At 43.4% G+C, this 24201-nt stretch overlaps 1 protein-coding gene across 8 annotated transcripts; it reads left to right on the top strand.

The window, feature by feature from the left end:
- Positions 1–59: 59 nt before the first annotated feature.
- On the top strand, positions 60–23951 carry atp8b2 (ATPase phospholipid transporting 8B2). Of its 8 annotated transcripts, none has more exons than XM_052066164.1 (30): positions 61–1069; positions 3097–3294; positions 3437–3507; positions 6830–6888; positions 6995–7106; positions 8282–8380; positions 8487–8548; positions 8861–8933; positions 9106–9176; positions 9254–9333; positions 9412–9570; positions 10997–11085; positions 11186–11382; positions 11936–12056; positions 12207–12294; positions 12452–12486; positions 12577–12736; positions 12812–13000; positions 13081–13196; positions 13343–13495; positions 18106–18217; positions 18290–18395; positions 18466–18655; positions 19125–19308; positions 19967–20190; positions 20276–20359; positions 20589–20834; positions 20945–21083; positions 21765–21895; positions 22898–23951. In XM_052066164.1, the coding sequence occupies exons 3-30, from the start codon at positions 3445–3447 to the stop codon at positions 23306–23308; spliced, it is 3753 nt and encodes a 1250-aa protein (XP_051922124.1). In that variant the 5' UTR covers positions 61–1069; positions 3097–3294; positions 3437–3444; the 3' UTR covers positions 23309–23951. The 8 variants fall into 8 exon arrangements, with proteins under 8 accessions (XP_051922129.1, XP_051922128.1, XP_051922124.1 ...); XM_052066163.1 differs by having other exon boundaries at positions 3097–3247; XM_052066162.1 differs by having other exon boundaries at positions 3126–3247.
- Positions 23952–24201: the final 250 nt, after the last annotated feature.

Below are 24201 nucleotides of genomic sequence, written 5' to 3' on the forward strand. Positions count from 1 at the left end.
GAAATTAGATTTGTCTAATAATATTTAATGAAATGTATTTTATCGAATACCACTTTATACGTTTTATGAAATATTTTAATTCTAGATTTGTTTGGAAATTGTATCATTAATAATGTCACTGATGGTGTTGTGGTACACACGCCGGACTTGTGTGCGGGCGGTGTGGGATCGGTTCCCATTCAGTGACGGTGTGAATGGTCATTTGTCTCTACATGTGCCCTGTGACTGACTGGCGACCAGTTCAGGGTGTAGCCTGCCTTTCACCCAAGGTCAGCTGGGATAGGCTCCAGCAACTCCCAGTGATCCTGTTCAGGATAAGAGGTGTTGAAAATGGATGGATGGGTGGATAGTAATGTTGAAAAGTTTTCTGGGAACCTTCCATCAGGTACTTTTAACTATATTAAATTAACGCAAGACCGCATATTCTCATGTAATGAATCCGTCCAAAATGGTTCCTATTGTTTATCCTCCCTTGGCCTGCAACCCACAAGGAGCCCTGGGGGAGTGACGAGCCCGTGTGACCCTTTGCGAGTTGGAACATTGAATTCAGTTATTCTTTCACGAACCACTAGGGGGAGCCTGCATGATACAACCTTCAGAGGACACCAGATTGACGCATTAAAATAATACTCAGGGGTGTGTACCACAACAAAATTTTCCCACCCCGCCCCACCCACATCTTTTAAAGCAAAGTTATATCACTGTATCACTTCCATTATGCTGATGAAACAATAGAGGGCGCCACTAAATAGGACATTTCAAGTGGAAAGTGGATTTAAAAAACCAAACTCAAATCATGTGTAAATAAACATGTACGAAGAATAAACTACAAGGAAAAGGAAGTTTAGATAAACTAAAGTGAAGCAGAGCAACATCACGGATGACTTTTCTCAAACAAGTAGGAAAATGGAAAAGGATGCAGCTTTCTCCCTAGCCCCCTCCCATTCTCCATTATCCTCATCCTCATCCGGCATCAACAACTACCAACCTCCTTGGTGACCTCGGGCAGAGTGAGGAAAAGCGCGGATGCCTCCACTGGAAACATTTCACTGTAGCCAATTTTGAGGAGGTACGTTTGATTCAGTCAGTCACGTTTTCCCGTTCAGCCTTGTTCTACTTTTTTATGTTGTTGCTGGACTCGGCACCACTGTGTGTATTTGTGCGCGTGTGTCCATTATTGCTGCTGCATGATTTGCTTGATAGTAATACCAATTAATACTTTGTTGGGTTTGTTTTAATAACCATCTTTTTTTTTCACTTTAATACAAAAGACGTTATCCGGCTAGAAGTGACACAAGACTGACACATCGATGCGGATACAGTGCTGCCTTGAGATAAAAGTGACCTGACATTGCTTGCTGTTGATCCCACGATTTCTTTTTTTTGCTTTGACCTGAGAGCAAAAATTGAAGATATGAGCTTTGTAGAGTGAACACCACTTCACAACAGTAGACAATTCTTCAAAGAAGAGGCTGTCAAACTAAACATAAAACAAAGAGAATTACACATTGTGGATTTAAAACAACCACTAACCTGCTTTCGATCAATTAATTTAGCCAAATGCTAATGAATAGCATCAGTGTTGGAGTGTTTTAACCCTAAAATATGTATTTCATTTAATTAAGGCCTGGGCAGCGACCCCTGCATGGTCTGTGTTTTGAGTTGAATTGATTAATTGAAGAAATCATTCTTTTTTTCCTTCATTACGATTGCTATACACGAGAAATTACATTTTGAGGGCCTAAACATGCATGGAAACTCACCAAACCCCGCATACACATCGGGCCTTTTGAAAATTGTAGTATTTTAAAGTTTTCATTCACAATCACCCCCCAAAAAAATGGCTGTTGTTCCCCCTCTGGAGCTTTTATTAAAGCCCCTAGCCTGGTACATTTTACCAAGTATATTTATTTTTAAAGATAATAACATATTTACTTATTATCACTCGTGTTGTATATTTAACTTATTTCCCTTAATTTGGTATTTACATTTACTTAATTGTATTTTTTTATGTACTGTAATTTATTATTTCATTGTATGTTGGATTTTCCATTTCATTTTGTATTGTAACTGTGTATTTTTTTTTCATTTCACTTCATCTTCTTAAAATTTGATATTGTAAATGTATTTCGCTCTATTTGATAGCCCACTTGAATGCATTATTTGATGTTTTGTCTTTTTTTTAAAAAATACATATCTGTATATTCAATTACAGCTACTGTATGTATTACAGTATGGCACATCTCGCGTCCCACAGATTATGGATTCAAATCTGAGCGAGCACCTATGACCAATAGTTCAAAGTGCCCTTGAGCAAGATATTAAACCCCCATTTTGCTCCTGGACCTGCGTCACCAGTAGATGAATGAGGGGGACCATGTTAATGCACTTTGGGTTGCTTGAATATAAAGAAAGTGCTGTACAACACAAAGTCCATTTCCCATATAAATGGAAATGGAAGGATATGGGTTTGTGTGTATATGTGTGTGCGCGCGCGCGCCTGTGGGCCGTGCAGAAACAACTGGAAGGTCATTATTGCAGCACACACATCTGAGCAGAAAGGAACTGGAGTGAAGTCTTTGTGGTAATGAGATTACTTCACAAAAGATAAATGCTAAATGATTTAGGCCTTAACTTCACAATTGTTATTTTGAGATTAGACATCTAATTAGATGTATTCAAAAATATACATTTTCATTTTGCAAAATTTAAAAGGCCACCCCTGCACAATCGAATGCATTCATTCAAAAGTGTGATGGATGAAATTGGCAAAATGGCAAATCTTGTGAGATGAGCCCCAATCAGACACAAAAAACTGTGCCAACACAAAATTTGTCAAGAATCGTTGCAGTTGTCACTATAAATTTGCAGTGGCAAACATTTATTATTAAGTTTAAGACTTTTTGTTCTGATCAGACCGTGTCTTTACCTTGATATGACGAAGCAGCATTTGTATTTTTCACACGGCCTGTTCCAAGTGATTGCAAACTTCAAATTCGCTGGTAGCAGTTCATTTACCTTCGCTCTCTTAATTTCTTTTCATTTCTGAACCTGATGTCTGACATTTAACATTTCTATCCTCTAGTATTACTAAAGGAGCTTGGATTTTCTCCATGTTGCGAAAGCAAACAGAGAGGACATGAAGACAAACTGAGAAGCGAAAGAGTGACACGGGCAAGAGAAGAAACTGGAGCTGAAAATCTCTCTCTCCCTCAGCAGTATTGATTAAAGGCTCGTCTGCCACGGCGTGAGTATCAGTTCGACAGAAGAGCCGACGAGACGTCCTCCTGTGCGGTACGGTGTCCTATGAGCTAGCACGTCTGCCTCAGAATTCTGAGGTTCTGGGTTTGAATCTCTGCAACAGCCTTCCATGTTTTTAAATATTTCCCTGAGTCAAACGATCAACTCATCGGCAAGTTCTGTGTTTCTTTTGTAGACACTCTCATGGGCCATTGCAGTAGCAAGGAGGCAGCAGTGTGGAGATGTTTACAAAGAAACCTCCTCCAGGTAAGCCCTAGACAATCCATGGCAATAAATATTCCATAATGTGTGTCCTCAGTAGGGCGGCGAGCAACTGGAACAACACATGCCTTCACACATCTATCTATGTATAGAGCAGTCGACTAAAGCCATAATATCAGCTGTGTGTGGACAACTATTCCGTACATACAGCAGTGGAACCTCAATTTAATGGACGAATGGGGGGCAAAGGCTCTTTTATTAGAACCAATTGTCCATGACATCAAAGTACCGTATTTTTCGCACAATAAGGCGCACCCAAAAGCATTGGACGCCTTACAATCCGATGCACTTTATATATGGATCAATATTCTGATTTCTTGGTTGTATTATTTTAAAGGTTCTGGAAGGTGCTTTTCACAGCTGCAGCGGTTGTGAAAGCACTATATAAATAAAGCTGTATTGTATTGTATTGCCTTTAGCGTAGCTCCATCTACTGGATGCATTATGCAACCACAGCCACTAATGTAGCTTCTATGCAGCTTATAATGGAATAATAGGAAAACAGTTTTAAAATAAGCCATTCATTGAAGGTGTGCCTTATACTCCAAAGCACCTTATAGTGCGGGAAATACGGTACTTTTTTTGTGGCTAATTAGATGTATTCAAAAATATACATTTTCATTTTGCAAAATTTAAAAGGCCACCCTTGCACAATCGAATGCATTGTACGTCAATGCAGTACGTAATTATTGTAAGTTCTGAAAATATTTTTATAACAGAATCAATCTCAATTTTTAGTAGGATACCCAAACATCAAAATATTCGATAGCTGCTGCCATGGCACTGTATAACACAAAGCAAAAATAATTTATGAAGTGCCACACGGAATTCCTGATGGTCCATCACGGTGGCGCCCGGTTGAGCCACTGCGCAACTTGATCCCCCTCAGCAAAGAGACCTTTGGTTGCCTTGGTCATTTGCTTGTTGTAAAATCGTGAAAAGAAAAGACTGCAGCGCATTGCCACATCATGAACAGGCTGGAGTCAAGAAGTGACGTGATGATGATAGCTTTGGTCCGCTTTCTGTGCGATGTGTGCGGCAGTGGTATTAATGTCAACGACCTTGCCTTTTGCCACTGCTGACTGAGACGCTGATCAATTTGAAGGCGCCGGGCTCGCTTAGCTGTGACATCGCTTGCCTCATCATCATCATCATCATCATCATCTTCATTCGTCAGCTTGAACACATCGCAACAATGTGACCCTTCCTCCAACCTCTGGACGCTCACAAAAAAAGCAGCAGGAAGCCAATGATGGAAGTCGTTGTGTGTTTCTGTTAAAGCTCAGCCTGAACCACTGGCAACAAACTTGAGGACACCCCAAAGTGAAAATATCCCAAGATGCAGCATTGGAGGATTCTAAAATTCCAAGAGGACTGAAAAGCTATTCCGCGTCAAACAAATCAACAGCTAGCATTTTCAACCCTTTCATGCACCCTGTAACCTGATAACATGATAAGCTGTCCACTGCAGTAAGCGCTATCCCCGAAAGGGTTAAAGTCCCTCCCAATATGAAATTAATATTTAATAGAAAGTCGTAATTCAATGATGAATGAGCGTACGGTGCTCTTTTTGGAGTGGTTCACCTTCGCGTTTTGTCTGACTGACTTCCTGAAATCGTTAGCATTCTACTTTGCTATTGTTTCGGAGCCCAGTTAAGTGGTTTGGAGCCCCACAAAATTTCTTTCCGTATAAAAATGCCACTCGACTGCAATTGGGATCAAAATTTGTCATACTCCGTGACATTCTAGATATCGGGTCTTTCATCTTGAATCGATACTCATAGACTCGCTTATGTCTCCCGAGTCAGCTGTCAGTTTGTCTGTAATGGAGCGTTATGGATTTCTACGCGCGTCTTCTCACATCGCAGTCAGCGTCGGGGCTCCTAATGCCTTCGCTGCTGTCAGATGTACAGTATTAAACACTTAATGGGCAGTTTGCTCAAGATGCATTCAAGTGACCGCTCAGTTTCGAAAGGGGTGCTAGCACCTGACGGGAAGAGGGTCGACATCTGCTTACTTGGAACTCTGAGCTACGGGGAAAATGGAGCCGGGACCAATGTTTTAGAAAAATCGTTTTTGTATGACTGTGTGTCATTGTTTTGTAATTTGGAGAACAGAAGAGTCAAAGAAGAAAGTGTTTGTCTTCAGAAATGGTGAAACATCATGTGGCTCATTATCCAAGGTCATATATTATTTCCAAGAAACTGTATACTATTTGATCTGTCACACCTATTCATCCATCCATCCATCCATCTGTCCATCAACCTGTCATCACCATCCATCCATCTGTCATATAATCATCCATCCATCTAGCCACAAATCTATGAACTACCATCCATCCATTTATCCCCCATTCATTCATCAATATGCCCATCATCCATCCATCCATTTGTCATCATCCGTCCACCCGTCCATCAGCCATCCATCTCTTCATCCATCTCTCTGTCACACACCCATTGATTCATCCATCCTTCCATCTACCAGCTACCATCCATCAACTATCATCATTATCAATCCTTCCTTCCACACATCAACCCATCTATCCATCCATCCATCGTCATCCATCCAGCCAGCCAGCCACACATCTGTCAACTAACATTCATCCATCCATCCTTCCATCATCTACTCATCCATTCTTCCATCCATCCACGAACTCACCTAGCCATTCCTCCATGCTACCCATCACCCATCTTTGTCTTCGTCCATCCCTACATCCATCCACTCCCGCAACAGTCATCAATCCACAATTTGTCATCATTGGCACATCTAAATAATATTTCAGAACTGCTAGGGCAAATCTATTATAAGTTGTGATTGAATGACACGTGCCAGGCGGGGATAATGACATCAGGTTATGAGTCAAGCCTGAACAAACGGCGAAAACTGCAGTGCATTTATTAATGTGTGAGCATGGGATTGCTCGTTAATCACGTTAGTTGTGCCGACTCTTCCTGTGGCCTCCTCGTTGCATCTCATGTTGTCATCAGTGAAATCTGTGCTGAGAATTCTCTCCTATCCTCTGAGCAACACAGGTAAAGCGCTTGCATCTTGGCGGCGCTCTGCAGAGTCATTTCAGTTCAAAAGCGCTCTCATCAATATTTAAGGACGCTGATCTAATCCGTAAAAATCTCGGCATCATGAGTATCATGGCACGTTTTGGACGAAATGCAACTAAATGTCCAGGATTATAAGGTGGTTCTTTCTAAAACGGTTATGGTTGTTTGTCTACATGTGTAAATGAGCTTGTCATGTGTTTAATAATATTTGTATGTTTACATTGCACAATGTGTCTGGTGTGTTTCCGCAGAGGAGGAGAGAAGGGTCAGGGCCAATGACAGAGAGTACAATGAAAAATTGCACTATGCTGTAAGTTCTCGTTCTCTCTCTCCCTGCTACACAACATTATGCTGTGCTATACAGGATTTGATCTGTGTGTGTCCTTTCCTTGTGCGCCTTTAAAATACAACAAGAGTAACTGCATCACCACATCCAAGTACAACGTGCTCACCTTCCTGCCCATCAACCTGTTCGAGCAGTTTCAGGAAGTGGCCAACACCTACTTCCTCTTCCTGCTCATACTTCAGGTGAGCGGCAGCCAAGAAGGAGGAGTGGGTCACACTAAACATCCGCTGCCTGCTGCTCATTGCAGAAACCCCGTGGAGGTTTTCCCAGGCTACTGATTTTGCTCTTCGAGTCATGACCGTAAAGAGCGCCGTTTGATATGAGGGTCATAATAATCTCGCACTCTAATTGCTCTCATATCCACTACTGATACGCTCTCGCTACTGATTTCTTTCGGTTTACATACACAAACACACTACTGGAATGTTTTCAAAGACCAGTAAAGCAATTTTTTACCTCATTTCACATGACTGAAAAGCTATCCCGCACACATGACTAAAATACCCTCACATTCTGGTGAAAATTGTTTCGCTTCTATAAACTACTGAAACACAGACACACTCCTAATATGCTCTCTCATGCACAACAGAATGTTTCTTTGCTTTCCATTCTCTATTGGAATGCTCTCACATAAACTATGGAAATGCGCTAACACGCTACCGAAACTCTCGCAGGCAATTGAAATATCACACTCACACTAATACCAGAATTCTTTGCTCATGTTCACCACTGAAAAGGTCTCACACACTACTGAAATGCTTTCACACACACACACACGCACACACACACACACACACACACACACACTGTTGAAATAGTTTCACACATACACACACAAGTGTAATTTGTTTTGCTTTCACACCACACTACTGGAACGCTCACACACACAACATTGAAACACTCGCACACACGTACACACGACTAAAACGCTCTCACACATTCTACAGATTTTTTTTCTCCCTCACATTCACAACTGAAATACTCTCATGCACAAATGGAACTCCCCGGACAAACTATTATATATATACTAGTCAAACACACAAACAGTGACGACCAAAATGCTCTCATACATACTGAATTTTTTCACTCCTGTAGACAACTGAAGCACTCTCACACAAATAAATGACTTTTTTGGGGGGTTTTTTTGTTGCTAGTACACTACTGAAAAACTCTTACATGCATAACCCCGAAAGTCACCGACACTGTTATTTTTTTTCGCATACTTATACGATTAAAACGCATTCACACGCACACTGCCAAAACACTCTCACCACCACTCAAATGCACTGTTCAAAGTTTGCCAAATTGCGTTTCCTCATTCATTCTAACGCAGAGGTGTATGCTCTCTATGATCCAGTTGATCCCTCAGATCTCCTCCCTGTCGTGGTTCACCACCATCGTGCCTTTAGCTCTGGTGCTGAGCATCACCGCTGTGAAGGACGCAACGGATGACTACGTGTGGACAACTCCGTCTTGCTTTAACTTCACACTGAAAAACATTTCTTAAAGACCTTTGGGGTGAAACGCTAACATTTGTCTTCTTCTTTGGTGGTGCTTTTTAGTTTCGCCACAGGAGTGACAACCAAGTGAACAACCGTCAGTCTCGAGTGCTGATCCGTGGCTCGTAAGTTGTCAACATGGAGATATTTTTTTACATGTATAACCTCCATTGGACACAGACAACACATGCCGTGATCTGAGTATTTCAATTTTACTTCCCCTCTCGAAAAGGCCAGCTTTGAGAGTCTTGAATGTTTAATGTGTTGCTAATGCGTGTTTTAAATCATGGTGATGTGTAGAAGTAAGTCATATTGTGCAGCATGAAAGGGTCCAGACCTTCGGGACACCGTTTTTTTCTGTCAAAAACATACCAGCTGAAAGGTAATACACATTTCCACATTTTATATTATTTAAGCATTTTATTTTGCTGTTTCAGGCTTCAGAATGAAAAGTGGATGAATGTCCGAGTAGGTGACATCATCAAATTGGAGAACAATCAATTTGTGGCAGTAAGTAACTGTATAATCTCATGAGATTCAAATGTGTGCCCGTAGGACTGTTCTCACTAAATCAAAATAATGGACATTGATTAAATTGCTACTTAATTGACAATGAAAAAAAAAAAGTTATGTCCTTGATTGATTTACTGTTTTATTTCTGTACATCCGCCTCTGTTTGCAGGCCGACTTGCTGCTTTTGTCCAGCAGTGAACCTCATGGTCTCTGTTACATCGAGACAGCCGAACTGGACGGGTCAGTAAGCGCACTGCAACTTGTCGGTCAGCTGCACATACAATAATTCATTTTATGAAGTGTTAAATATCTTACAGAGAGACCAACATGAAGGTGCGCCAGTCTGTCTCTGTGACATCCGAACTGGGGGACCCCAACAACTTGGCTCAGTTTAATGGTGACTTTTGAGCTGACTTTTTATGTATGTGTCCCCCCGCCCTCCTTTCAACTATGATGTTCATCTCTCTGTGTGAAGGTGAGGTGGTCTGTGAGCCCCCCAACAATAAGCTGGATCGTTTTAGGGGGATGTTGTACTGGCGGGAGAAAAAGTATACTTTGACCAACCAGAACATGCTTCTCCGAGGGTGTGTCCTCCGCAACACGGAGGCCTGCTACGGCTTGGTCATCTTTGCAGGTAGAAACATGTTTCTGGGCATGTACTCAATCTGTATGTTCAGACAAGATTCAAAAGGTCAATACAGAGTTCAGGCTTCACGACTGTGGCCCCACTATATGACCTACCCCCACCCATTTTATCACAGAAGTCTGCGGTTTTTAGTGATTTGATCAGCACAACAAACGAGCAGCCACTATACTTCACATTTTATGCTTGCAAATTGTATTGTTTGAGTGAAGTCCTAAAAATGTACTACATGTGCTGAAACGGCATTTAAATATGGTTGAATTAAACATATTCCTAGCGATAAATAGGGATTAAGTGTACTAGTTTGTGACTGTTTTGTTGACGAAGTCCTGTACAAACTCACTTATGGAAAATGTCCGACCATTTGCCACAGCACATTTTAAACGACTTGAAAATATTCGTTTATTCCCTTGGGTTGTGGAAATGGGAATCGGTTGACTGTTTGTGCAGTTATGCTACATTAGTTATGCTACATAACTACATATGCTCTCTGTCGCTGCCCCCACCCTCTGGAACACTCTACCACAACATATCCGCAACTGTACTGACCTCCAAATCCTTTAAATCATCACTTACACTCACCTGTTCCGCAATGCTTTGAACTTTTAATCTCTTTTACCCATTTTTGCTTTTTTTGTTCATCTAAATGTGTTGTTTGTAAATCATGTATGTCTTTTAAGTGTACATTTTTATTCTGCGTTTCAAGCTCTTGAAAAGTGTCTGAGTATGATGAAAAGCGCTTTCCAATAAAATGTATCATTATTATTATTATTATTACAAAAGAAGATAACAAGGCTACATAAGAAGATAATAAGTATGCGATTAGAATACAACTCGCTAATACTAGAAAACAAGCTCAAATGCAAATACAAACTAGGTAACTGTCTAGCTAATTAGCTAATGAACATTCATCAGTTCAATAGTTTTTGCAGTCATGTTAAATAACAATTTAACTAAGTAGTTAACTAACTAATGAGCTAAGTGGTCATTTAACTTCCTACCTTAGTCATAAGAATACATTCTGTTGAGGAATTAATTAGCAAAACATAATAAGCTCCCAAGCTAACTAGTGAAGTAGACAACTAATGTGCTTAATCAAAAGCTAACAAGCAAGACAGTCAGAGAAGAAATATAGCTTGTTTTATAATTATTTTATATTTATGTTTTATAATTATTATAAAAGGCCACATGCTTGCTAGACAGCTATTTAACTAAATATAAAATTGGTTTTAGCTAATTAGTTAGCTAGTTAGCAAAATAAGTAACGCCGCAGCTAGGATGGTGGTCAATACATTCCCTCCTGATTAAAATTGTGTCAGGAGACCTGTTCTTCTAATAACAGAACTACCTTTTGTACAATACGAAACTGATTGATAGTATTGAATCGCTTGTCCGATATTATGTGTTTGCTTTCCAGGCCCAGACACCAAGCTGATGCAGAACAGCGGTCGTACTAAATTCAAGCGTACCAGCATCGACCGTCTGATGAACACTTTGGTCCTCTGGGTGAGACACCTTCTCACTTTCATGGCCGACAGCTATTGGAGGACATGATCTCAGTGGATTTAGTGTCATGTCTGAAGGCATTCATTTTTCTCCTTGTCAGATTTTTGGTTTCCTGGTGTGCATGGGTATCGTTTTGGCTGTGGGCAATGCAGTGTGGGAGCGAGAGGTGGGCACGCTGTTTCAACATTACCTACCTTGGGATCCTCCCGTGGATGGTTTCCTCTTCTCCGCTGTCCTCACTTTCTGGTCCTATGTGATCATCCTCAATACAGTGGTGCCCATCTCGCTGTATGTCAGGTGAGTAAAAGCCTACATGTTAGATAATGTCAACAAATTAACATTTAAATAATAATGCTTGATTTTGGAATCAAAAAGTCCTAATACTAAAGGACAATGGTATGTCATCATTTTTCAAGAATAAGGTCAGAGTTTGATGAGTTAGTAGCTCAAGTACGAAAACACACGAATATGCCACAATCAGATGAAAGAGCGTAGCTACTTTGATTGGCCCTGACTGAAGTTGGTTGTGACCACTCCCACAGTGGCGCAGCCCTTCCCTCCGAGCTATAAGTCAACTCTTTGCCGATACCCCATTCGCCATGCTGAGGTCCATTGCATTAGAAGAAAAAGCTCTCAAGTACATAGTAATTTTACTCAAACGTAATGTTCCTACTGTGTTGTACTTTGCAAAATTTCAATCTTAATTTTCTGACTAAGTTGCAATTGTATATGCGAATGAAGCTGTAATATTATGAGTAAAAAATACATTTTAAAAGAAAGTAATAATTTTACATAAGAAAAGCAAAATACAATCAATCACATTTGTATGTTTTTTTTGTGTGCATAACAGTGTGGAGGTGATCAGACTGGGCCACAGCTACTTCATCAACTGGGACCAGCTCATGTTCTGCTCCAAGTGCAACACAGCAGCCGAGGCCCGGACCACCACACTGAGTGAGGAGCTGGGCCAGGTGGGCTTCCGCAGCAAAGCAGAGTGTAGTACTAGTGTGGAGGGAGTCAATGTTTGATGTTTGACATTATTCTTTGAATGCTCTGGTGTTTGACCCAATTAATATTCTGCAACATTTTAGTTATTTTCAAACAGAAATTATTTCATTCAGGTTGAGTACATCTTCAGTGACAAGACTGGGACACTCACACAGAACATCATGAGCTTTAAAAAGTGCTCCATCAATGGGCACAGTTATGGTGAGTTGACGCACAGACATGCAAAATGCATTCTACCGTATACAGTATATGACTTTTTGTGGTCAAATTTTACCATAACATCAAGCCAACAATTCTCCATTATACTTAAAAATAAAATAGTACATTCAATTTCATATCACATTTGTGTCACTTTTAGGGGAGGTAGCAAATCCATTGGGGCCGCATCCAAAGGTCAGTATCCCCACCAAAAAATGTCCAGCACGTAAAAAGTCCCTAAACGTAAAAAATGCACATATGACTCTCAATAATATTTTCTTCCAGAGGTTGGACTTCACTCCTTTCAATCTCCTAGCAGACCCAGACTTCTGTTTCTATGATGACACGCTGCTGGAGTCGGTCAAAGTGGGAGATTCTCACACTCAAGAGTTTTTCCGTCTGCTCTCCCTCTGCCACACCGTCATGAGTGAGGAGAAGAGCGAGGGTGAGGACCCAGGACGAAACACGATGAATCTAAGTGATCCATGACATTTTACCCTTTGAGTTTGTATGTGTCCAGGAGAGCTGGTCTACAAAGCCCAGTCTCCAGACGAAAGTGCTCTTGTGACAGCTGCAAGAAATTTTGGATTTGTATTTCGCTCTCGAACGCTGGGGACCATCACCACCACTGAGATGGGGCGAACCGTCACCTATACCCTCCTTGCCATCCTGGACTTTAACAACGCACGCAAGAGGATGTCTGTCATTGGTGGGACGGATGGATGGATTGGATAGACAAAACGAAGCATGATGATCCTCAATGTTTTTGTTCGGTTGTTTGTTTGTCAGTCCGTAACCCCGAGGGCAGGATCCGGCTGTACTGCAAAGGTGCTGACACTGTGTTGTTGGAAAGGCTCCGCCCATGTAAGCAGGACCTGATCAATATCACCTCAGACCACCTCAATGTGAGTCGCCAACCACAGGTTCAGTCAACGTGTACCTATGCTGCCATCTACTGTCACAATGGCAAAACCGCCAATGCAAACATAGTTTCAAGTGTCCTTCGTGCCAGTGTATTCAGATTTTGCCAGTTTTTTTTTTTTTACTACAGGAGTATGCCGCTGATGGGCTGCGGACACTGGCTCTGGCCTACCGGGACCTGACAGAGGAGCAATGGGACATGTGGTCAGAGAGCCACCAATGTGCTGACAAAGAAGAAGACTTGTTGTCAGCTGCCTATGAGCAAATAGAACAAGACATGACGGTCAGTCCACTCGGTTAGACTTTTGTGCCAATCTGATATGAATCGAGTACGACTACAGCGGTTGTGGGTAAACTTCCGGGTAGAGTGAACGCTGGCGCGTTTTTGGCTGCCGCTGCTCTCCCACAAACTTTTGTGTTTTACGGTGTTTTTACGCTCGACTGTTTTACTGTTTCGCATGGAATCACGATCATCATCTCACAGTCATTCCACCCAGCCCCCATTCAGGCCTGTCTCGCACTCTCAACTATCTTCGACTGTTTCGTCCCGGCGTCTCAGCGTCCTACCTGTCAACCTGTCGCTCCTCCATCGACCTGTCAAGGGTCTGCTCCAGTACTCGTTGGCCGAGCTCCTTCGGCTCCGCTTCCAATGGCTGGGCCCTCCTCCTGCTCTACACCGGCTCCCGGACATCGTTCGCTTTCCTTCCCGGAAATATATTCATCGTGGGTCTCGTCGGGGCTTCTGCCTCAACCGATCCAACACCATCGTCTCCTTCTGGTCTTCCTCCCGTCGGCCATCCAGAAACGCCGGCCGATCCGTCGACTATCGTGCGTTAGCCGGCTTGGCTAGGTCGGCTAACGGCCCCCGCAGCAGCGAGACTGCCGCCGTCAACTTCGGGCTACTTAACATCCGTTCGCTTACTGGGAAGGGTAATCTCATTCAAGATATCCTCACGGACCGTAAGCTTGACATTCTCTGCTTGAATGAAACCTGGCAAACTCCCGGGGACTTCTCACAGTTGAACGATTCCACTCCCCCGGGATTTGTTTACATTTCCAAGCCCCGCGATTCTGGTCGCGGAGGAGGTCTCGCGATAGTATACCGCGAGAAGTGGAAAGTACTTTCGGTTTCTCTCCCGCCACTTTCCTCCTTTGAATGCCTTGCCTGTCAAATATCCGGACCTATCCCCACGATTATTGCCACAGTGTACCGCTCCCCCAAACCCCACCGCGACTTTTTAAATGAAGTGTCTACCGTCCTCACCCATCTCTCCTCTCTGTCACCAAATGTAATAATCCTGGGAGATTTTAATATACATATGGACAACACTGCTCTTCCTCTCACCATTGACTTCACTTCTTCAATTAACAGTCTTGGTTTTGATCAATTTGTAGATTTTCCCACACACATTAAAGGTCACACCCTGGATCTGATCTGCTGCTCTGGTATTTCCCCCTCCAACTGTACTGCTGACGAACTTCCAATAACGGACCACTTCCTTATCTCATTCAACATTACACTCCAGCTCTCAACTGCCAAATCACCCCGGACCATTGTTTACCGTAATATTAAAGACATTAACATTGACTCTCTCACTGCATGGCTGACCACCCTGACTCCGGACATTGACTCCACTCCTGATGATTTGGTTTTCCAATACAACTCTGGTCTCACCAGCATCCTCAACACGCTCGCCCCTGTCAAGTCCCGCTCTGTCCTTTTTACTCGGTCTGCCCCTTGGTTCACCCCTCATCTACGTTCCTTGAAATCCCAAACCCGGCAGCTTGAGAGACTTTATAGGAAAACCGGCCTCACTGCTCACAAGGACATCTATGCAGCTCAGCTATCCCTCTACAAGGATTCCATCTCTCAAGCAAAATCACATTACTACTCCGGACTCATCTGCTCCAATGCTGGAAATACTAAGACTCTCTTTTCCCTTTGGAACAGAATCACTCAACCTCCTGACTCCCTACCACCTCACTTTTACTCTCGTGACACCTGCAATGCACTTCTCCTCTTTTTCAATGAAAAAATCAACAGAATCCACCAGCATCTGGGCTCCTCTGTACCTTTCCCCTCATCTGAACCTCTCACCCCTTGCAAACTGTTCTCTTCTTTTGAACTCCCCCATCTCTCATTAATTTCAGACCTCATCATTAAATCCAAGACTTCCTCCTGTCAGCTTGATCCCCTCCCCACAGTTCTGGTCAAATCCTGCCTACCCTCTCTGCTTCCCTTCATCTCAGCCATTATCCATTCCTCTCTGTCGACTGGAATTGTTCCTGTGCTCTTCAAAACTGCAGCTGTCACACCAATCCTGAAAAAAACTGGTTCAGATCCCAATGACTTCAATAACCTACGCCCCATTTCCCATCTTCCCTTCATCTCAAAAATTCTGGAGAAAACTGTCGCCTCTCAGATCCACTCCCACCTCACCGACAATAGTCTTTATGAACAATTCCAGTCCGGCTTCCGTCCCCGTCACAGTACTGAAACAGCCCTCATAAAAATCACAAACGATCTTCTCATGGCAGCAGACTCTGGCCTTATCTCCATCCTCATCCTCCTTGACCTGAGTGCAGCCTTCGACACAATCTCTCACCCCATCCTCCTCAATCGACTCTCTACCATAGGCATCACCAACACCCCTCTACATTGGTTCCACTCATATCTCACTGGCCGCTCTCAGTTCATTCAAGTTGATTCTTTTACTTCACAATCCCTCCCCGTTTCTTCTGGTGTTCCCCAGGGTTCTGTCCTCGGTCCGCTCCTCTTCATTGTCTACCTCCTTCCACTCGGAAACATTTTCCGCAAATTTGGCTTGCACTTTCACTGCTTTGCGGATGACACCCAGCTCTATCTCTCCAGCAAACCCGACGCTTCTCTCCCACCCTCGTCCCTCTCTCACTGTCTCTCAGAAATCAAATCTTGGTTCACCCACAATTTCCTCAAGCTAAACAGCAATAAAACTGAACTCCTACTCGTCGGTACCAAATCCACTCTAAACAAAGCCGACAGTTTCTCCCTCACAATTGATAATGCCACTATATCTCCTTCCCCCCAGGTGAAGAGTCTGGGTGTCATCCTTGACAGTTCACTATCCTTTCACTCCCACATCAATAACATTACCCGGTCCGCTCATTTCCACCTTCGCAATATAAACCGCCTCCGTCCCTCACTCACTCCGCACACCACCGCTATCCTTGTTCACAGTCTCGTCACTTCCCGTATTGACTACTGCAACTCACTCCTCTTCGGTGTCCATCAAAAATTCCTCCATAAACTTCAACTTGTTCAGAATTCAGCAGCCCGGATCATCACGAGAACCCCCTCCTTCCATCATATCACCCCCATCCTCCGACAGCTCCACTGGCTTCCTGTCAAACTTAGAATCAACTTCAAAATACTTCTCTATACATTCAAAGCCATCCATAACCTTGCGCCCCCCTATCTGTCAGATCTTCTTCAAATCTCCATTCCCTCTCGCTCACTCAGGTCCTCATCCTCCCTCCACCTTTTTCTACCCTCTGCCCGTCTCAGTACAATGGGGTGCAGAGCCTTCAGTCGCTCTGCCCCCAAACTCTGGAACTCACTTCCTCCCAACATTCGTAATATTGACTCTCTTTCCTTATTCAAAACCCAGCTCAAAACCCACCTATTCAGACTTGCCTACCCGCCTTAAATCTTTCTTTATTTATTTATTATTTTATCTGTGTTTTACTATTGGTCTTGGCTGTACAGTGTCCTTGAGTGTTGTGAAAGGCGCTTACAAATGTGATGTATTATTATTATTATAAACTACGGCCCGTGGGCCAAATCCGGCCCGTTGGTCTTTTTAATCCGGCCCGCCAAAGGTTGGTACACAATTAAGGTTCGATGTCAACAACTGCATTCATTTCATTTGGACTTGTAATGACAGGCATTTCAATGCCAGGTGGCACAGTTACTTGAAGTTGCGATACGGAAACGATACGGAAGCCCGCAGTAGCGCCAAATCAAGCAAATCCCGTTCGATACGAGGGAATAATGTACTCTTAAAGTCTGAAAAATGTGCCAAAAATGCAAAATACTGCTTTTTAAATAAAGAAATCCAATTAATATTATGTCGAATTTAGTTCACCCTTTTGATCCGGCCCGCCATAATATTTTCTGGTTCTCATGTGGCCCTATGCAAAAAATAATTGCCCACCCCTGAACTACAGGGTGTTTGTCTTTCAAATGGATACTTTCCAGTTTCCTTGAGCGAGACACTGAACATTTCATTCATGTGTAGCAGGTATGATGAGTCATGGTCCACTTAGCCTCACTAAAGTTCTTTGGTAGCCAGGCCATGGTGTAGTTCGCTATTTGCCTCATCATCTGTTTCTTGCCATAACTGCTCAAGGGAACTTCAACTTTGTGCAAAAAGTGAACTTGCCTCACTCCTGCAACCGGACACATTTTCATCTTTGTCACTTCACACCGTTGACTTTCACTCCCGCTCGGACTGAAGAGTGCGGAGTGAGCAAATTGACTAATGACAACCCGTCCAAGGTGCACTCTCACTGGGGTGTCATTTGAATGGCCGGACGGACAGACAGCTGGACTAACATGGAGCCAGTCGAAAACCAAAGTGATAAACATTACGCAATACTTACCAATAGAGCAAGTGACCTAATATGCAACCATTATTGGATTAATAGGAGAATCCTACAAATCAGACATAAATCGGAGGCCTGCAGACCGAGATTTTAGAACTGAAGAAGCCTTTTTGATTAAAGTTGAAACATCTGCAACAACCAACCTCAATTCAACTTTTGCTTATTACTTTGAGATTGAGCAGTCTTTTGAATCCTGTTGAAGTCAAGTTAAAACTCACAGTGTGTGTATGTGCACATGTGCGTGTTTAGCTGCTGGGAGGTACCGCTATAGAGGACAAGCTGCAGGAAGGTGTCCCGGAGACCATTGCTCTCCTCTCCCTGGCCAACATTAAGACGTGGATCGTTACAGGAGACAAGCAAGGTGGGACACAAGCGGTGATTTCTCTCAAGAAAGTTCCAGGATCCGCTCAAGTTCCTGTTTTATCGCACACAGAGACGGCTGTCAATATTGGTTACTCGTGCAAGATGCTGACAGATGATATGACTCAGGTTTTTATCATCAGTGGACACAGCGTTCAGAGAGTGAAGCAGGAACTCAGGTCAGACTTAAGAATTTACATTTTCGACATTCTATGACACAGACAAGCCGATGTTTTCTTTCCTCTGTAGGAGAGCGAGAGAACAGATGATTGCGCTGTCGCAAACAAAAGACAGTGAGAGAGAGGAGGTGGTCGAGGGATGTGGAGAGGTCTGCTTCATGAAATTCGGAGGCGCAGGAAAGCAGTCGCAATGTCCTCCTTCCAACCGCATGGACAACATCTCTGGAGATTTTGCCCTCATCATCAATGGCCACAGCCTGGTAGGCATTTAAAAGCCATATCATTAGGTACACCCGTGCACTCTAAATTAATGTACAGTGTAACAGTGGCAGCCCGGAGGTGTGTCGACCTCACAGTGCACAGGCCGTGGGTTCGATCCCGGCTCCGGCCTCCCTGTGTGGAGTTTGCATGCCCTCCCTGGGCCTGCATGGGTTTTCTCCGGTTTCCTCCCACATTCTAAAAGCATGCTTGGCAGGCTGATTGAACACTCTAAATTGTCCCTAAGTGTGAGTGTGAGCGATGGTTGTTCTTGTCCCAACTATCCAAAGACAGCTGGGATAGGCTCTAGCATGCCCCGCTTTCTGTCGGCATAAAAAGCAGGATCACAGAGATGACGTTCAATCGTTTTCAATAAAACCGCAAAAAATGACACAACATACTAATTTATGATTTGAGAACCACTGGTCTGCAGAGATTTAAACAAAGGCTTCTCTCCTGTCGTCCAACAAGGCCCACGCACTGGAAGCTGACATGGAGGAGGAGTTCATCACGACGGCGTGCGCGTGCAAAGCGGTGATTTGCTGCCGCGTTACGCCGCTGCAAAAGGCTCAGGTGGTGGAGCTGGTAAAGAAATACAAGAGGGCCGTCACCTTGGCCATTGGGGATGGAGCCAATGACGTCAGCATGATCAAGAGTAAGTTGGAAGGAAGAGCGGTAACAGGGAGTCGGGGAACAAGAAGGAAAAAGAGAAGTTGAGGTGCCGGTGTCCACCTTTAGGCAACCGCATGCTCAACAGAGGCTCGGTAACGCACGTGTTTTTTGACCACGCTGTTACGAAAAGCCAGGCAGACTGTGTGGCAATACATGTTGCAGTGTACGTTATGTCCTCATCGTACTGGGAACTTGTTTTTTTTTGACCATCTAAAAGCCCCCATGACAAGTAAACAATAACCGAGTAACCCAATGTGTTGTGTTCTTGCAATCGACTTTGTTTTGTAAGTGTTACGTCACTCATATTTGTTTTGTTTTGTTTTGTCAGCATGTACATGCATGTGTAATCGTACTTGGCGGTAAAAAACATACGCTAATTAAAATTTCCAGTGCATTCTGTCATTCAAGGTACAATTTGCATTAAGGTTCCACATAGGTCTTATTTTTGGTCATCGTGATAACTATTTAAAGTTTGTGTTGTCTTTAAATAGACAACACGACAGTAGACAACAGTGCCAAGTGGCCTCTCTGAAAAACTGGTGCACATTTGCATGCTGGAATGACTTGTCATTTTGAACCTTCAACCCTTAAACATATAAAAAAGTACCAGAATCATGCTGATCCAAAATCCTCTCCTCCAGGTGCTCATATCGGTGTCGGTATCTCAGGACAAGAGGGCATCCAGGCCGTGCTGGCAAGTGACTACTCCTTCTCCCAGTTCCGTTTCTTGCAGCGTCTTCTGCTGGTACACGGCCGATGGTCCTACCTACGCATGTGCCGCTTCCTGTGCTATTTCTTCTACAAGAACTTTGCCTTCACCATGGTGCACTTTTGGTTCGGCTTCTTCTGCGGCTTCTCCGCTCAGGTCAGAGCGGAAAGCTTCTGTTTTGCAAGCAAGTCTTAACTCATGGAACGAGAACAACTGTCGTGTATCAATCTCTGTCTTGCAGACGGTATATGATCAGTTCTTCATCACGCTCTACAACATTGTCTACACTTCTCTGCCTGTACTCGCAATGGGCATATTTGACCAGGTATTAATACATTAACCCTGTCATGCACCCTGGAACCTGATAACATGATAAGCTGTCCACTGTAGTAACCGGCAAATACAAATTTGAGCTTCGGCAAATACAACCAAGGCCATCTCTGCTTGCCTAAACTATCAGCAGCACTGACTTATATTTGCAACCTGTTTTAGAAAATCTTATTGATTTTTTTGAACTGTCTGTTGTCGTCACTTTTTGCCTCTTTGCATTTTAGGACGTGCCTGATCAAAGGAGTCTGGAGTATCCAAAGCTCTACGAGCCTGGCCAATTCAATCTGCTCTTCAATAAGAAAGTGTTCTTCATCTGCATCGCCCAGGGCATCTACACATCAGTAGTGCTGTTTTTCGTCCCCTACGCCATCCTAGCCGACGCCTCGCAAAACAATGGAGAGCCTCTCACTGACTACCAGACCTTTGCCGTCACCACGGCAACAGCGCTGGTCATTGTGGTGAGTGTACAGGTAAGCCGATGGTGTGAATTTTCCACGCGGGTGCTGCCCCCAGCTATATGTCATCATCAAGTGTGTTCTAACCATCCTTGTCTTGTTTTTGTATGTTTGGGATTATGTAGATCTCACTGGACACCGGCTTCTGGACCATTTTCAACCATGTGTTTGTGTGGGGCTCGTTAGGCTGCTACTTTACCATCATGTTTGCCGTGCACAGTCAGACACTCTTCAGTAGCTTCCCCAATCACTTCCATTTTGTAGGTCGGTCCACACTGCTGTTCCACCCACAAACACAGTAGAAAGAAACCGTAACCCCTGAAAAAAATGTGTTGTTGGTTTTTTTTCATCAGTATCTGTAAAGTAAGTGTTGAATGTTTTTGCATCAGTCTGCGGTCAAAAGGTTCAACATTGGTGTCATCAGACCGTAACACATATTCCATTTGGGAGACTTAACTGTTTTTTTCCCAAAACTTTGAACCAAGGTTGAACTTTTTGCCCCAAATGCATCTGTGGTAGCTAAATATGACGCTGCTCATCATCAAAAGAATACCACATCGACCGTGAATCATAGTCATACCAGCATCATGCTTTGGGGCTGTTGCTTTCCTCCCCTGGAACTGCGAAGTCAACGTAGAGTGAGTTGAGAACAATTCCAAATTCCAGTCAGTGTTAGCGGTTAGAAATATATTTTTTTTTATGTTGAGAAAATTCTAATAGAACAAATGACATTTATTATGGCTGACTCAGTGAACATGAGCTTAAATGTAATTGCTTGATTTTGTACACAGCCACACGACCCATTATAAGACCGTGTGCATACCGGGGGAAAAATGGACTTAGGAGAGAGCCATGGGGAACGCCACTTTGTAACATGTGTTTTCTACGGTACATATTTACCATTTGAGGCTTAGCAATTGCTTGTTTGTGTGTTTTTGAGTACAGGCAGTGCTCAGAGCACACTATTGCAACCAGTCGTGTGGTTGACGATTGCACTGGCAACGGTAATCTGTATAGTTCCAGTTTTGGCATTCCGCTTCCTCAAGTTGGACCTTAAACCTCAGCTCTCAGACACGGTGAGAAAAACAAGAACACTCACTTCAGTAGTGTGGCTTCATGCATTCCACTCCAAATTTCTCAACCCGTGATAAACTGCAGAACCTTTCTGAGCTCGTCCGTGCATTTTCATGGGTGAGCAAAGCTGTGACTGACCTCACACATTGTAAAAAGGCTGCAAATATTGACAAAATCAGTGTACTGTAATGACAGAAGAGGCTTTTAATGCAGCTTGTGGCCTTTGTAATTAATGTGTCTTCATCTAGATCCCTAAGCTTGATGTGAAGAACATCCTCTCTTTCTGTAGTGTTTTTTTCCCCTTTTAAAGCAGACCAAAGGATGGAAAAATATGTTTATGGTACCACTCAGTAAGCCTGTGTTTCTAGTTGCTGACATGCATAAGATACACATGTCCCCTCAAAATAGGCTCATTTCAAATAGACAAAAAATATACTTTGTCGCGCACCACATAAGTGTCACCGAATGCACATTGTAATTGTTTTGAATTTGGGGGGGTCTTTTAGTTACATTTTCCACATCTCGTTGCACTTTGAGATCATTTGAGCAAAACTTAGACGACACAATGACTGACACGCAGAAGCCATATTCCCCCCCCAAGAGAACGCATGCGGCAAAAGTAGTGTGGGATAAATTCCTCTGTGACAGGAAGAAAAACATTGAAATAGCAAGTGGGTGTCTCTCGAGAGGAGAAAACGAAAGGAAAAACGTTTAAAGGAAAGAATGTAAACATGCATACAAAGTTGATGAGACATTTCAAGTATGAAAAAGATGTCTTTGCATACGTTTGATGGTACCAATCTGCAAATAAAATGAAGCGCCCGTTTGAAAATAGTTTGCCTCTTTAATACGGATGAGCGATTTTGAAAAATAATGTCAAGGCTGTTTTTTTCCCTTTTTTTCACTCAATATAGCGATTACAATTTAATGTGATGATTTGTTTTTTCAAAGTTGTCTTCCCATCAATTGTTTAACAAATGACACCTTTGGTTTCCTCTCTCTAGGTCCGCCACACTCAGCTGATGTGTGAAAAGAAGCGCAGGCCAGCGGGCGGTCGCGTGGCATCCAACTGGCGCAGAGCGGGCAGCGTCTCAGAGGGCCGGCTGGGCGCGAGGGGCGGTTCCCGGCGGTCCGGCTACGCCTTCGCTCACCAGGAGGGATTCGGCGAGTTGATCACCTCTGGGAAGAACATGCGTCTGTCGTCTCTGGCTCTGGCCAGTTTCGCCTCCAGACACAGCTCCAGCTGGATCGAAACCCTGCGGAGAAAGAAGCACGCTCACACGCCCCCCAGTACGTCGGGGGAGTGCACTCCTGCACTCTCTCACTCCTCTTCTGTTTTGGGGTGCTCGCAGGAGGCACCCATTGAGGTGGAAACAGTCCAAGAATCTCGGATGATTCCCACCACTTCCACTTGAGTGGAAGCTTCGGAGGATTTTCGGGAAGGAGCCGTCAGCACAGGCTCACCCTGTGTTGCCGAGAAAACCGCTCAAAAAGAATGTGAAGAAAAAAAAATAATGACAAAAGAAGACTCAAACAAACAGGAAGTAGAAATGCATGAAATCCTCTAATTGTTGATGATACTGTAAAGCGCTGGCGGCCCGTGCGTTTGGTCCCGGGACTTTAATCCACCTCTTATTACTAACGCTGTCATGTTTTAATCATACAAGACATTGATACTAGCCAAAAGCAAAATGTAACAGCCGCCTCCCTCCATCATCTTGAGCAGTTGAGAATTTCTATTTACCTACTAACTGGACAAAGGCATAAAATAGTTCAATAAGACCACGCCTTACTCACCAGAGATGGTTCTTGTTAAATGTATGATAAGGTACAGATCACTAGCGTGAGGTTATTCGACATGAACAACCGGTCGGAGGATGTAAAAATGCTGACGGTATAGTGGGCCAGCTAGCTGAGGACAAAGTTGAAATCTGATTGGTTCTTTTCGTTTCAATTGCATTGGCCAGCTCTCCTGATTGTGAAGGCCTCGGGCAGATTACATTGACATGGCAACAAATGAAGAAATCTGATTTGACAAAAAATAATATTTTATAATATTTTATATATATATATAATTATTAAATACATTTTACACCCACATACACGTAGTGGTAGCAGGGCAGCCAAGAAGAATGATGCAAAATTACGAGGGCAGGCTGCGGGGAAGAAATGAATACAGTTTTATGCAACTGATTTTTAAACCGTTATGGGTGTTTGCCAGTAGGCGGCCCACACCTCCTAAAAGGCGGCAACAGCATATTTCAAGCGAGCATACACATTAAGCCAACAGAAAAATGCAGCTCATTAG

This window comes from Hippocampus zosterae, chromosome 5 (genome assembly GCF_025434085.1).
Source record: "Hippocampus zosterae strain Florida chromosome 5, ASM2543408v3, whole genome shotgun sequence".
Taxonomy (NCBI): Eukaryota; Metazoa; Chordata; class Actinopteri; order Syngnathiformes; family Syngnathidae; genus Hippocampus; species Hippocampus zosterae.